Here is a 15505-nt window from a genome sequence, read left to right as displayed (position 1 = left end):
GCACAGTATGTGGTTTGACCACAATGTGTTGCTACAAAGGCTAGTAGGAGAAAGTGACTTAAATATGTTTGAAAGCAAAGTTGCTAAATAATTCATTGATGATTCTTAAAATAAATAAATATCACAGAGCTGATTGTCTAAATTAACATCTCTTGTATTTTGTGATTTAAGACTGCTTAACAAATGATGATCCCAGACTTTAGTACTACTTATGCCCAATCCATTAAGTTGTTGAGGAAGTTTGAGGATATGTTAAGGGAAATGTTTTGTGAACTGTCAGAACTCTGGGGAGATGCAAGTCCATTTTTTGTGTATTGAAAGCTGTAATGTATGATTGACACCAGTGTTTGCAAAAGATAAATGAGTAATTTGTTAATGTAGCCTCAGTTGGGTCCCTAGGTATAACTCAAAAAGAGGTCTTACAGTAAAGATGTCAGCGGAACTTAGCATGGAACACCTTCCATGTAGCTGTTTCTTTGACCAGCAGCCTCAAAACTGCCTGACTGCTTGCTCTGAACAGCCAGACTGATAAAACCAAACCAAACCGGAAAAAGCTGAGCTGGGAGAACTTGCCAGTCCCCTTTCATTGTACAAGTGTTTTTTTAAAACTGGAAAGCCTTTTTCCCCGAGGCAGTATTTGTTAGCTATAATCGAATTGGTTCTGAAACCCATAAAAGCCAGACCTCTCGGAGTCTCTGCATTTACGACCCCTCTGAAAAAAACACGAGGGACAACCTAACCTTGTTAAAGGAGCAGCACATTAGGTATTAAACTTGCATTCACTGATTCTGTTATGCCGTACAATTGGCATCATTTTGCACTTCATTGGCAGGCCATTTATTTTTCAAGAATGAACATTACAAACAAAGGCCTTAAGCAATCATGACTACTACATTGTTCACACTAATTGCTTCTTTATCCTGTCAGCTAGGAAAATGTAATTAGGCATTAACTTCAAAACATTATTTGCATTTCGTATCGGTATTTCTGTAACGTATTCCACAGCTATCACTCAAACACAGTGCTTTGGAGCTGCCACATTCACAGACTCAACTTAAGTGCATAATTTGTGATAAGTAAGGGTGTTTCTTTTTGAGTAACTGCGAGAATTCTATGCCTTCAATGTAGCATGAAAACTTTGGTTGCACAACATACGTTTGGATAAATTTACATACCACAGACTCCTCATCAAGGCATGTCATTGACTTCCTTGCAAAGTGTCCCATGGTACGTTGTATCATGACACTTCATTGTGATTGATCAGAAGGCTTAGGCGTACTTGTAGTGAAATGGTGTTCTCTTTCTGACATTCCCCACAGATCATCTAGTCATGCATCTGACTTGAATATTGCCAAGGTTGGAGTCCTTGAGGCCTTGCTTCAAATGTGAAGACAACATTAAAGGAAAAAGCAATTTCAACATAGTCAGAACGCCCAGAAGGATAATACCCTCCAATGGCTGCCATACAGCCTCCTGAAAGAGAAGCAGCAGGTGAAGACCCCAATGGAGGCAGAAGAGAATGATCAGACCCTGCATTCATATGCCTCACTATCGTTTTCTACAGCACTCAAAATCACAGTGAAAATTCAGATTAAGGATGTCTTGGGCCATCATCACTGAATTGTGTAATCTGCTGGAGCAGGGCTTGTGATCAGAATGAAAACCTGAAAGAACTGCAGATGCTGTAAATCAGAGGCAAAAATAAAAATTGTTGGAATGACCCAACAGGTCTAATAGCATCTGTGGAGTGAAGATGTTTCAGAGTTAATGTTTTGGGTCAAGTGACCTTTTCTCAATACTTATTCAGAACTTGTGCTAAACATGATTGGGTTACCATCCAATCTAATTGGACATCAAGTTCATAACTGCCCTGAATTACTATACCAGTGGCTCATTTCAAGGAGCAACTGACAGCCTGAGTGGCATCTCCGAATTCTGAACCCATAAGTACATCTGGGATGTTACTGATACCGTTTTTGCCTGGACCACCCCATAACAAAATGAGGGAAGCAGGTAGTGGGATTCTGCAGTCTTGCTGGTATTCCCCCAGCTGCAGGGTGCTATGCTGCTTTGTGAGAGGGCCTTATTAGCATCCTGTAGAACATGTCAACAGAAAGACGTCTACTCCATTAATGTTCAACTAATCTGTGACTATAGATATCAGATTTTGGTGGAATGTACTAAATATACTAGGAGCTACCATTATATGTCGATACTAGAGGACTCTTAAGTTCCCACCTACTTACAAGGGCATCAGGTTGTAAAAGTTGGCTGTTGGGAGATGAGCGCTATCCCTCCACACAGACACAATTACAAAACCTCAAAATGGCAAAGAATGAAGATGCAATGCTGCCTTAGGTTTGACCAGGGATGTAGTGGAACAGACCACAGGCCTCCATAAAGTGAGATTTTGATCCTTTAACCATTTTGGTAAAGTCTTATAGTATAAGCCAGCAAGATATCTGGCATCGTGGTGACATGCTGAGCCCTTCACAACTGGAGCTGACAAAGTGATGCCGTGGATGCAGAGGAGATTGATAATAATCTTCTGAAGATGAAACTGAAGGTGCTAATCAAGATATTGATCAGGAAGGATATCCAGAAGAGTTATCATAAAGCAATGCGTTGTCTTGCCCGATAAGCCATTTCCTTTTATTGTATAACTTTCTGCTGATTATTTGACAAGCAGCTCATACAAAAGACATGGATCATGTTACTTTTGCTGTGCTTCACTTTTTCTATTGCTGAATAAATGTTTAATTATCCATCTGAGTGCATGCTTAATATCTTCAGGTGATTCTGCTTTCAAGACCTTTTGCAGGTCCTGCTGACCATGGGAAAAAACAGCAGTAAGTGAAACAAGACACTAATATCACATGGCACTCAGATTAGATTAAAAATCAGACAACATCAGGCTATAATCCAACAGGTTTAATTGGAAGCACTAGCTTTCAGAACACTGCTCCTTCATCAGGTGGTTGTTGAAAGTTGGTGCTTTCAATTAAACCTGTTGGACTATAGCCTGGTGTTGTGTGATTTTTAACTTTGTACACCCCAGTCCAACACCGGCATCTCCATATCACTCAGATTAGGTAATTCTTCAGGCTTCAATTGGCCATCCTAATATCCAACTGTTGTATAGTGAAGTTCCTCATGATAGGTAGCAGGTTGAAAGCAATCCCGAGGCATCTTCTTTTGACCCTTCTGTCATTGGTTGTGAACAGATTGCTAAATTACCCTGAAGCTCAGAAATACTTGAGCATCTTGTAGACACCATTGAACTTGAGAGAGGCAGCATTTGTACAGCTTTTCTTGGTCGAACACTGCGCCGTAAAGGTGAGTGGATATGTGAACTGCACATTGTGTATCTTCCTGCCTTGAATGGTAGATGTTCTCATGGAAAGCTGATAGAATGAACATATTCCTCCAGAGATGTGTGGAATCATCGCTAATTCCATACCTTGTGAATGAGAGTAAGTGTGGAAGATGTGTGCAGGCCAGAACCTATATTGCATATAGTGTCCATATTTTCCACATTAAAGTCCAAAGCCTTGGCAGTAGTCATCAACATCATGATTCAACGATATCTGATATCTGAAGCTATCTGCAGTCAATGAGTTGGTTGCTAGTAAAAATAAGTAAAGATTAGTCGTTACAATTTCTCTCATTCTTGGGATTTCTGAAGAGGATGCTCATTTCTCACATAAGCATGCCTTAACCATGTCCAACAGCAACAAAGATATAGACTCATAGAGATGTAAAGCATGGAAACAGACCCTTCAGTCCAACTTGTCCATGCCAACCAGATATCCTGACTTATTCCAGACTCATTTGCCAGCATTTGGCCCATATCCCTCTCAACCTTTCCCATTCATATATCCATTCAGATGCCTTTTAAATGTTGCATTTAAGAGCAGACATTTTAGGACTGCAAGTGCATATAATTTTACAAGATTATTTACAATTAGGTGTCACCCATCCCACATATATGTGCGGTTAGACATACAGAGAGGAAGAGAAGAAAAATATTAAGCTTCAATTGGGGTAGAGGAGGCCAGCAGTGATTGGTCCTGTTAACCTGGAAGACTTGGGTAGTGGTACCTCAGAGGAGGAGTTTGTGTCTGGTAGGCCCAGATCTGCTGATGGTATCCTGTTAAGGAACAGGTTATCCTCCTTACCTGGAGTTCCTGCAGGTTTTGGTATCATAGGCAGGGTGGAGCATGGAGGACTAGGTCTTTCTTGGAGTGTTTTCAGAAGAAGCTCCTTGATGGCCTGTGGGTTGCTTCTTCTCCTTATGGGTTCCTGCTAGCACCACCTTGTCTCCCTGAGTGGAAGGGCCATCTGGAGTGAGGTTGAGGTCCCTCATCTGAACCTTTGCCTTGCCATCAATGCTGAGACCTGTCGTTGCAGGGATTGAGTTCAGCACCACGTGCATATCCAGTAGACAGTGAATTTGCTGGACCTGGAACTCCATGGCAGTTTCCACCCTCTTTATCGTGACAACCATAAGCATACATGATAATGTTGGAGAACTCCTAAATCTTTCGATCCATTTTTCCAACTGCCTTAGATAAACCAGCCTGCTGTTCCAGTGCCTGACTCTGCATTTTCGCAATTCTCAATGGCTCAGACAAAGGATTGTCTTCTGCTTGAGCTTGAGTTGATGCATGTTGTACAGTCCCCTAAGTGCAACATGCATCAACTCAGGCTCAGGCAGAAGATAGTCCCTTGTCTTAGCCATTGATAATTGTGAAAGTGCAGAGTCAGGCATGAGAGCAAGCTGGTTTATCAGATGGTGAGAGTTTTGTGGAGCATGCTAATATGCTAAGGTGGATAAGCCCCAGGGCCTGATTGTATCTACCCAACGTTATTGAGGGAGGCAAAAAAGATTGCTAGGGCCTTGACCAAGATCTTTGTATCCTCATTAGCCACTGGAGAGGTCCCAGAGGACTGTTGAAAATAGCTAATGTTGTTCCTCTGTTCAAGAAGGAAAATAGGGATAATCCAGGAACTATACACCAGTGAGTCTCACATCTGTGGTTGGGAAGCTATTGGAGAAAATTCTTAGGGATAGGATTTACGTGCATCTGGAAAAGCATGGCCTAATTAGGGACTGTCAGCATGGCTTTGTGCAGGCAGGTCATGTCTTAGTAATTTGGTTGAATTTTTTGAAAAGTTAATCGATGGAGGTAGAGCAGTTAATCGATGGATGTTGTCTACACGCATTTTAGTAAGGCTTTTGACCAGGTCCTTCTCGGTAGGCTCATCTAGAAGATTAAGATGCATGGGATTTCACAGTGCCTTGGCTGCATGGATTCAGAATTGGCTTACCTGTAGAAGGAAGAACATGGTGGTGGAAGAGTATTTTCAGGCTGGAGGTCCATATATGTATATATATATATATATATATATATATATAATAGGATGAGAATGTAGATGAGTGGGTTAGTAAGTTTGCAAATCAGACAAAGTTTGGTGGAGTTGTCTATAATGTAAAACGTTGTTCAGGGATACATCGGGATACAGATTAGTTGCAGATATGGGCAGAGAATTGGCAGATGGAGTTGAATCCATGTAAGTATGAGGTGCTGCACTTTGGGAGATCAAGTATTAGGGAAAAGTATCAGTTAATGGTAGGACCTTGAAGAGCATTGATGTACAGAGGGATTTTGAAGTTCAAGCTCCCTAAAAGTGGCCACACAAGTAGATAGGGTGGTAAAGAGCATGTATGGCATGCTTGCCTTTATTGATCCAGGAACTGAGTACAAGAGTCAGGTGAGGAGAAAATAAGCACTGCAGATGCTGGGGATTAGAGTTGAAAAGTGTGGTGCTGGAAAAGCACAGCAGGTCAGATCGCATCCGAGGAGCAGGCAAATCGACGTTTCGCGCATAAGCCCTTCATCAGGATTCCTGATGAAAGGCTTATGCCTGAAACATTGGTTTTCCTGCTCCTTGGATGCTGTCTGACCTGCTGTGCTTTTCCAGCACTATACGTTTTGATACAAGAGTCAGGATGTCATGTTGCAGCTTTATAAGACATTGCTTGGGCCATACTTAAAAATATAGCATTCAATTCTGTTCACCAGATTACAGACACGATGTGGAGGTTTTTGGAGAGGGTACAAAAGAGGTTTACCAGGATGCTGTCTGGATTAGAGGGTATATGAGTTATAAGGAGAGTCTAGAAATACTTGGATTGTTTTCTTTGGAGCGGGAGTGGCTGAGGGGAGTCTTGATGGAAATTTATAGAATTAGGAGATGTGTAGGTTGGGTTGACGGTCAGAATATTTTTCCCAGAGTTGAAATGTCTAAAACTAGGGGGCATGCATTAAAGTTGGGGGGGGGGGGGGGGGGTTCAAAGAAATGTGAGGGGAAAGTTTTTTTACACAGAGTGGTAGGAGTTGGAACACACTATCAGGGATGGTAATGGAGGCAGATACGATAAGGGTGTTTAAGAGACTTTTAGATAAGCACATGAATATGCAAGAAATGGAGCGATACAGACCACAGGCAGGCAGGAAGGATAGTTTAATTTGGCATCATGTTAGGCACAACATTGTGGACTGAAGGGCCCATTCCTGTGCTTTATTGTTCTATGTTCTATCTTCTATCCCAACATGAACGGGCGTATTCTTTTTTAGCCAGCTGGAGTATTTTCTCCTCAGGTGGTGATCGAAGCCTTATGTCTGCCATCCCTCCAGTTTGTGGTGGGGTTGGAGCATTTGCAAATGTTCTTACAGTGTGACAAAGGGAGGGATCAAATGCTCGAAGTAGGAGCAATGGATCCTGTGGTTGATTAGAAAGAAGGGAGCCCTGAAGAAGCCCTGAAGAAGGGCTTATGCCCGAAACGTTGATTCTCCTGTTCCTTGGATGCTGCCTGACCTGCTGCGCTTTTCCAGCAACACAATTTCAGCTCTGATCTCCAGCATCTGCAGTCCTCACTTTTTCCTCATTGATTAGAAAGTGCAGAGGGAAGTAAAAATTCATAGTTTGAAGTTGAAGTAGGTGAAAGCTATTGAGTGCATGTGATTCATTCAATACTGAGATATACAAGTTGGCGAATACAAGTGCAGTTACAGAGTTTGAGTGGTGGTTTGAGAATGTGAGGTAGCAGAGCGTAGGTGGTGGCATTTATGATTGTGGAGTGCTGAAAATCATGATCTTTCTTTCTGCACTGCTGTACATTCTGCATTATACTAGGCACAGCACTGCCACAGGCTAGTAACTCAGTCGTGGCACACTGGATCTTCTGGCATGGCCTCTTTTGCTAGTGTGTGAGATAAAACACTCCCCTCCTCTCCACCATTCTGTAGATCACTGTGAGCAAAGGAGGGAGTTAAGATGCCTTTTTGGGTCATGTAATCTCTGATAACGATTCAACCTCAGTGACACGGTGTGAAGCGCAGTTCGTGACTACCTTGTATGGAGTCATGTGCAGCTGAGCTTTAAATATGATGCCAGCAGTATGGTTGCCAGAAGTTCTGGCAGCAACAAACACCTCACCTGCTGTGCAATTTTACAATAAGGACATCAAAGCACACAAGAAAATAATTGATGAGGTGAAGAGCAGAAGATTGAATGAGGGAAATTGCAGTGAGCCATGGTGAATCCAGCAGTTAGACTGTTGGAATATTGGTTAAAATTGTGCATAAGACATCATTTCAAAATTTTCTGAAGTATTGGTGTATTGTAAACTGTGAAGACCATAGTGTTAAACTTGAGAATGACTTAGGCTGGTGGAAAGGTGGACACATGGAAATTGAAATTCAATACCAAGAAATGCAAGAAAATTCATTTTGGTAGGAAGAACAAGAGTCAATCCAAATACTGTTATAATTGTAAAGGGTCTCCAGGAGGGATCTCTGGATATTTGTACACTAATCATTAAAAGCGCAGGAGAAGTTGATAAAATAAACTGACAAGAAATCATACAGGGTCTCAGATTTTATAAATAGGAGCACTGAGTATCATCGTAAGATATACTTCAACCAAAGTATTGTGTCCAGTTCTGGGCACCACTCTTTGTGGAGGATGGGAAGGAACGGGGAAAAGAGATTTGTAAGGATTCCAGGGATGATGAATTTCATCTATTTTGATAAATTAGAGAAGTGGGTCTATTTTCATTAGAGAAGTGAAGATTATGAGGAGATTTCATGGTGATGTCCAAAATAATTAGAGGTCTAAGGAGGTAGATGAAGAGATGCTGTTCTTCTTGCAAGAGGTTTGAGAACTAGAGGGCACCAGTTTAAGGGGATTGAATAAATGAAGCATCAGTGACATGAGGAAAATTCATTTTATGTAGCGAGTTGTTAAGAGGTAGAATGCCCTGCCTGAGAATGTGGTGAAAGAAGATTCAATTGAGTCCTTCACCACAGACATAGAATGGTAGTGCCATTTATTTGATGTGCATTAGTAAGTCATTATTAACAACACTCTTTAAACCCACCACCTCTATGACCCAGAAGAATAAAAACTTTGGAACATCTTTACCTGGAAGTTCTCTTCCAAGTCACGTGTCATCCAGACTTAGAAATATATTACTGTTACTTCCGTATCATAGAGATCAAATCTTTTAATCCTCCCCACCCCGTACCTGCACTGTGGTAAACTTGCTCATCATGGGTTGCAGTGGTTCAAGATCAACATCTTTCCAAGGACAACTAAGGTTTAGGAAATAAATGCAAGCTTTGCCAGCAATAGCTGTATCCCATAAAAGTTGCATCTATCACATTCATCGGAAACACAATTAATTCGATGGCTACAACAGCAGGTCAGAGGCGAGGAATATTGCAGTGAGTAACTTCCGTCCTGACACACCTAAGCCTGTTCATCATTGAAAAGGTACGCATGAGGAGTGTGATAGAATACTCCCTGCTTCATGGATGAATGCAGCTCCAACAACATTCAAAGGTTGGTACCATCCAGGACAAAGCAGTCTGCTTGACTGGCACCACACTGACAACTACCCAATCCCTTGAATAGCTGGCAGATTGAGAAATCCAGGTGGATTCGCAAAGCCCATAAGAAGGAATTTCCATGATTTTTACCCAGTGATAGCACCATTTAACTTCTCAACCACTTCCATCTAGATGGACAAGTATACCAGATACATGGAACCACCACCCTTCCAGTCACTCACCATCTGACTTGCAAATATATCATTGTTCCTTCAGTGTCACTGTGCCAAAATCTTTGATCCTCTTCTTCGTCCTCCTCCTCGAGTCTACCTACAGCACATGGACTGCAGCAGCTCAAAGTGGTAGTTCACCACCACCTTCATAAAGGCCACTAGTGATGGACAATAAATGCTGACCAGTCAGTGATGCACACATGAGAACATTTAAAAAAATCTACAAACAGTTGGGTGGTAATATTGTGAAGTCTCGAAGTTTAGATCAGTGTTGGATACTTCTGCAAATAGTTTTGGGGTAACAGAAGAATTTACTATCAGTGTTTCAAGCTTCCTGGACAATTTCCTGGGAGTTCAATATGTCAGGACTTCCACATGATCCTAATGTTCGTCTTGTGTCACATGTCTGTCTCCAGAATATCTGACCCATATTCAGCTATTGATAATTATTAATAGCAGTACAATTGTTTGACGTTATGTGGTATAATGTGAACTGACAGGATTATGTATACATCATAGATGCATTTTAACATGACTGCAGAGTATGTTGAGCTGAAATTATTTTAAGTCCAGTACTGAAAATGTTTGATTTCTTAAGTGTTTGTATGAATATATGAAGTTTCTAGTCTTATGAAAATTCAACTTAGATATGTCTTAGAAGTAGTAATGAATTCTACAAAGAAGTCAACTGTGATTATAATTTCAAGACATTGATAGAAAGCTGTTACCAGTTTATAGATGATGTAATTTTGCAGTCCCCTCAAACCACCACCACCACCATTACCGTTGCTGCACCTTTAGATACTTATTCAACTTTCAATCAATTCGCTGCACCATTAAGATGATCAGATTTTGACCTTGCACGAAGAATCTTGAATACTTGGAAATAAGATATAACTGCCTGAACTTGCAACTGTCCCTGTAAGAAGTCCTTTGAAAACTGAAAGGCTAGTCAGTCACTTGTATGTGTTTATGTTACAATGTCCTCCTAAAATTTTAGACATTTTTCATAATTTATCTAACTAGCAATTTTTTTAATTTGCTCTATAAAGAATATTAATTGTTTTAACTTTTGTACTGTGAAAAACACCAAAATTATTCTTTGCCCAAAAATGGTGCTTTTGAGTACGACAGTCATTTAAGCCATTGCAGAAGGCACTTTAAACATTATTGTATTTGTTTGGGATCTTGAACTTTATACATTTAATCATATTTAAAGCATATTTGTGCACTCAAAATAGTTGTTCGTGATACAGTTTTGACAAAAATAGGAGGCAAAGGATGTCAATGTTGTACTTTTGATCAATGTTCAGAAGTATCACAGGAAATCAAAAATCAGTGAAACGTTTTATCAAGAAAAACGTACAAAATTTGCACTTTCAATCTTCAAGATTTGTTCTCGCTGTTTCATCTTGCCATCCATGTTCATTGTTCCTAATTATCCTTCCTTTCAGTGCATGCAAAAAACATTGATACTTACCCAGCATGAGCATTTAACTTATTTGTTAGAAGTATTTTCTGTAAGAATGTTGTTGGACACACTGTGATTGTTCCCATTAGAGCTTGCTTGACACTAAAATGCTTGTTGGTGTGTATTGTATCCTGTTCCGGCTGCTGAAAGTTTATAAGTGCTTGTATTGCATCTCTAAATGTTATAAAATGTATACTCTGCTACAGGAAAAAATGAGTTTCCATAAGTTTTTAACTTTCTGCTAATGGACAATATCTAAAAATAATTATTAAAGTAAAGAGATGAAATTAAATAAAAAAAAGTTTACATTCAGGTACAAATCTATGATCTACATATATACTGCTTATTCAATGTCTGTTGTCGTTGTGATCCTTGACTCATACATTATGTAATTTGTGACTTTATGTTATCTAATTTAAATGTTATTACTACATATACCTTCAAAAGGTATATAATTAATTTTAAGAATTTTGGTTGACATTTAATATAGACTTGATATTAATATATTGAATTCTTTTGATTTTATAGTCGATAACATGTTCAAATCATTTCACTTTAATTTCAATCAAAATTATTATATTCTAAGTTAATGATGCACTACAATGCAGAGGAAACATATTTAGGAAAGGTTAAATGTAGATAATAACTTTGAGAAAGATTCCTACCCAAATTAATTTGGATGTTTTTTGCTTTTGGCTAGTAAACATCACAAGGTGATGGCTTCAAAAACCCTTCTTTGCATTGCATTCCATATTTTTATTTCTGGAAAAATCTCTGGTGAAAAGGTTTCTCTTCTGCATTTTGTGAACTGCATTTAAAAGTTATTTGAGAGCTATATATATTACTTTCAGAATGAGAAAATAGTTAATTGATGTAAAGAAACTTGAGACTTTTGATATTGCGACCTGTGTAATGGGTCGAACAGGTTAATTATTAAGAAAGGATTTGAAATTTTTTTTCTTGAAATGGTGGGTATACTGATATAATATGACTTTTTGTATTTGGTGCATAATATTTTCTATACATAATGGTTGAAAAACTTATAATGTAACTCAACTTCTTAAATATGTGAAGTGTTTTAATTTTTTATCTTTTTATATATTTTCAGATACTTTATTTTTTAAACAAATGCGTTTTACATTTCAATTTTTCAAGAAATGTTTTAAAACAATATTTTCTAGATCTTCTGAAGTCTTGTATGTTCTTGAATTCTCGTTTTTCCTCCATTTTCTTCATTTTTAATCCTAGGTCCCCTTGCAAAGAAACAGGCTGATGATTTAGGTGATAATGATGGCGCAGAAGATGAAGGTATTTTTTTTTGACGCCAAACCAATATGCATGACAATGACTGTCTAAATTTTTCGTCCCTCTGAAAATACATTTTTAATGCATTTTTGAAGTGCAGATTTTTAGCACTTAGTTTTCAAACTTTTTGTCTTATTGCTTGTTATTGACATTTTATCATTTTTTTACTTAAATGCTTTAAAATTATTCTTCCACATTACTTGAGTATAGCAATTTAGAAAAAAAGCCTCCACGAATCACTATTTGAACAATTCTTTTTAAACACTCATTTATGTTGATGTAAGTGTTAGGTCCTTACGTGGTATCAGCTCAGAAATCATATCATTTAGCATATTAAAGTAGTATTATATTTCTGCTAGCATTAATGCATGCCTTCATATTAATTTTTGTAGATACTAGACTAACCGATCAGGTGCATATGGTTTCTTCTTGAGTTATGTCACAGCCACCTATAAATGTTATCAATTTATAGATCTGTACTATTTTATTCTTCACATAGGGTTAATTATTTCAAATCTAAGTGCTTCTCAAGCAAAGATCTTTTTAAATCTCTCCTATATTTGTTGGAGAGATTAGAGTGCTGGACATGTGGAAAAGGACCACCATTATGTATAGTTAGATATAGCATTAAGATGTACGTATTTTGTATCATATAATAACCGTTGGCTTTCTTTATAATAGCTTTCAGATATGTAAATTCCAATTTGATTGTACGTTGCCTATTGGCTTCTCGCAGCAATGCTGCACCCATATATGATACAAGCATATTAAGATCAGGAACAGAATGTAGATTATATGGTTGTACAGGTTTTTATCAAATTTTGATGTTCGACAACTCCACCTTTCTATGTCCTCAAATAGTCCAAAGTAGCTTGCTACTTTCTCCAGTTGCCTCTCTGACTCATTAAGCTACGACCAAAACTTTAAATGATTACTTTAGCACAGTAAAGATTGACGTTTCTAATGCTCTGCCAGGAGGCTTTTGTGCCTCAACAATGCAGGTTTCAATGTGTCAGCCTGCACTCTCAGGAAAACTTCATATTACCACCACTCCCAAAGTCTCTATGTCCAACTTGTGCATCTGTGAGCTTATTTCAGAATTTTTACAGATGGATTCATATTCCTGTATTGCATGCTTCCACCTAATTTGGCAATTGTTCAGCCTGCCTTATATCACTGAGATCCACTGCACCATTGGTGGCAATGCATCGAGCTGTTACACTTCTGCTTAAGAACTCTCAGGCTAGTTTCCTTTTCCTTGCAACCTTTCACTATGTTTAAATCTCTCCTCAAACCTTTTATTTCAATGAGCTCTTGATATCCGACTCAACTGTCTCGACTTTTCATACATTTTCCTCCAGTGTTCACTGTTTGCTTGCTTCCTTTTCATTTCTCCTACATAAGTGGAATCTGTTGTTTATATTTTCAAATTTTCTTTCTTTATATTGTCACCCATACTGCTGCTGTGATCTTGCAGTATACTTTAATGAAAATGCACCATTTCCAGTACAATATTATATAATAATAATGTTTCACAGCAGAAACATGCTTCTGTCATCCATCATCAGGAGAACAGCAGGTGTCTTTCTAAGCATAACTAATCTTAAGAAATTTGATGAATTAACTGAAAGAAACTATTTACCATATTGCATCATTGTAATCAATGTACTTCTGTGCTGTGTAATCAGTCATATGTGTGGCATCTTTTAAATATTTTCGTAAGTTTGGGTCTACTTTAATTTGGGTGGAGCATTATCTCTTTAAAAGTAATAAACACACTTGTTTGATTTGTATTTTAATCTATCTATAAAGTCACCTGACTGTTAATTAGAAGGATCTTAGCACTCTTAAGTTAAGTAGAATGCAATTTAGTGATCAATACTGTTTTAGTTAACTTATGAAGTAATTGTAGGGAAATTAGTTTAAAGAAGCCATCATCTGTATTTGTGTAGATTGGAGTAGTTTGTTCTGCTACCGTGCCATCATTATCATTTCCATATATTCTATTTGGAATAAGGATTGTACCTCATTGCTTATACATATGATCACATTAACTTTAGGACTTATTTCTGTTGTCAAATCCGACACAATTCCAAATATTGCAATGTATATGCTAATTACTTTTAGTAAAGCACTGCTTGTTCATTAATAACATTTTAAATTGAGTGTCACTAGCTCCTAAAATCAATCATAATGCAACATTAGAAAAAAGTGCTTTGACGGATTATTAATAAAATTATCCATAAACATTTGCTTGAGAAACATACTGCACGTTTTAAAAAAAGGTTAGATACCACACAGCTTTTAAATTAATAATTGCTTAGTGTATAGAACTTTAACATTGCTAAAAGGAGACATGCAGCATTCCAGTAGCAATGTCCTGACCTGTCAGAGTCTATGTGCCTAGCTTGAGAGCTAAGATTGACAGCTAACTGTTGTTGTTGCATCTCCTTGACAACAATGGCCCAGCTAATCAGCACCGTCTTCTCATGCTGTATAAATTGGTGTCCATTTTCTCAAGTCTGTTTCTTGTATCACTGCCTTGATGAGTCCAAGTCAAAATGCTTTGACTTCCTGTCTCCTTTAAGCAAACTTCTCATTATTACAAAATGAGCAATTTTCTTACACGATCCGTCTTTCTGGTTCCAAACCTTTTGAATTATGTGTCATTTTTCAGATATTCGAGATAGTGGACCTAAACCTGTTATGGTCTTCATCCATGGTGGATCATACATGGAGGGCACTGGAAATATACTTGATGGAAGTGTACTTGCAAGTTATGGCAATGTCATAGTCATTACTGTCAACTACCGGCTTGGTGTTTTAGGTAAGACTGTGCTTCCTTGGTGATTCAGGTCAAATTCTTTGGTGAATAGTATTTGCATCTTCTGTGGAGCATTTCTGTGCTTACAATATATCTGAAGTATGCTGCTGAAAGGATGAAATGTGAGATGTGGTAAGATTTTTGGATTTTTATTAAGATCAGCTGCAGTGTCACTATAGTGTTATTAATGATTCACGAGGATGAAGTGATAGCCATAGATATTGAGCAGTGTAATGCCCTCAAAAATTTGTTAAAAATCTGGCTTCATTCCCAATCGTCCTCTAAAGTGAAATAGTTGGTTCCAGACAGATGTAAGTTGAGTTAATACTTCGGTTCTAGATTGCTATTATTGTCTTATTGATCGTCAAATTCTGAGTGACATTAAATTGGTGACTCAGCAGTGCAAAGGGACAATTGTTCAGAACTTGATGTTCGGATATGCTGCTTTGTATGCGAAATGTTCATTACTTGCGCTGTTGTTATTTCTAGCCTAACATAGTCAACAATTAAGCTTTGAATCAATGTTTATTATAAATGTAGTATTTGTTCTGGAGCTTTAAACAAATACTTTTGGTCGAAATCAAATCATTTTTAGTCACATGATTTATCTATTAAATAATGAGTACTCTATAAACCTTTGCTTACCTTTGTGCAATGAAATCAACCAACAAATGCTTGGTGTGTAATGTTATCTTACATATGTAATGTACAGTTTTGTGCTTCATTTTGTCATCTGACAATTCTAGCATATTTGTACCATTTTGAACTAAAACTT

General features: G+C 38.1%; 1 protein-coding gene across 13 annotated transcripts in view; it reads left to right on the top strand.

Moving 5' to 3' along the window:
* Nucleotides 1–15505, top strand: part of nlgn1 (neuroligin 1) — a 668343-nt gene that overhangs the window by 204306 nt on the left and 448532 nt on the right. For 9 of the 13 annotated variants that reach the window (XM_087993586.1, XM_043702213.2, XM_087993589.1 and 6 more), the window contains 2 exons: nt 11850–11909; nt 14584–14733. In XM_087993586.1, coding sequence (XP_087849712.1) covers nt 11850–11909; nt 14584–14733 — 210 coding nt within the window. The remainder of the gene's footprint in view (nt 1–11849; nt 11910–14583; nt 14734–15505) is intronic. The other 4 variants (XM_043702217.2, XM_087993588.1, XM_087993590.1 and 1 more) reach the window with 1 other exon arrangement.

The sequence above is a fragment of the Chiloscyllium plagiosum genome, unplaced genomic scaffold (genome assembly GCF_037043375.1).
Source record: "Chiloscyllium plagiosum isolate Xiang-an unplaced genomic scaffold, Cpla_swu_hap1 HiC_scaffold_13, whole genome shotgun sequence".
In the NCBI taxonomy this organism is placed as follows: Eukaryota; Metazoa; Chordata; class Chondrichthyes; order Orectolobiformes; family Hemiscylliidae; genus Chiloscyllium; species Chiloscyllium plagiosum.
This window is presented reverse-complemented; position numbering and strand designations above follow the sequence as displayed.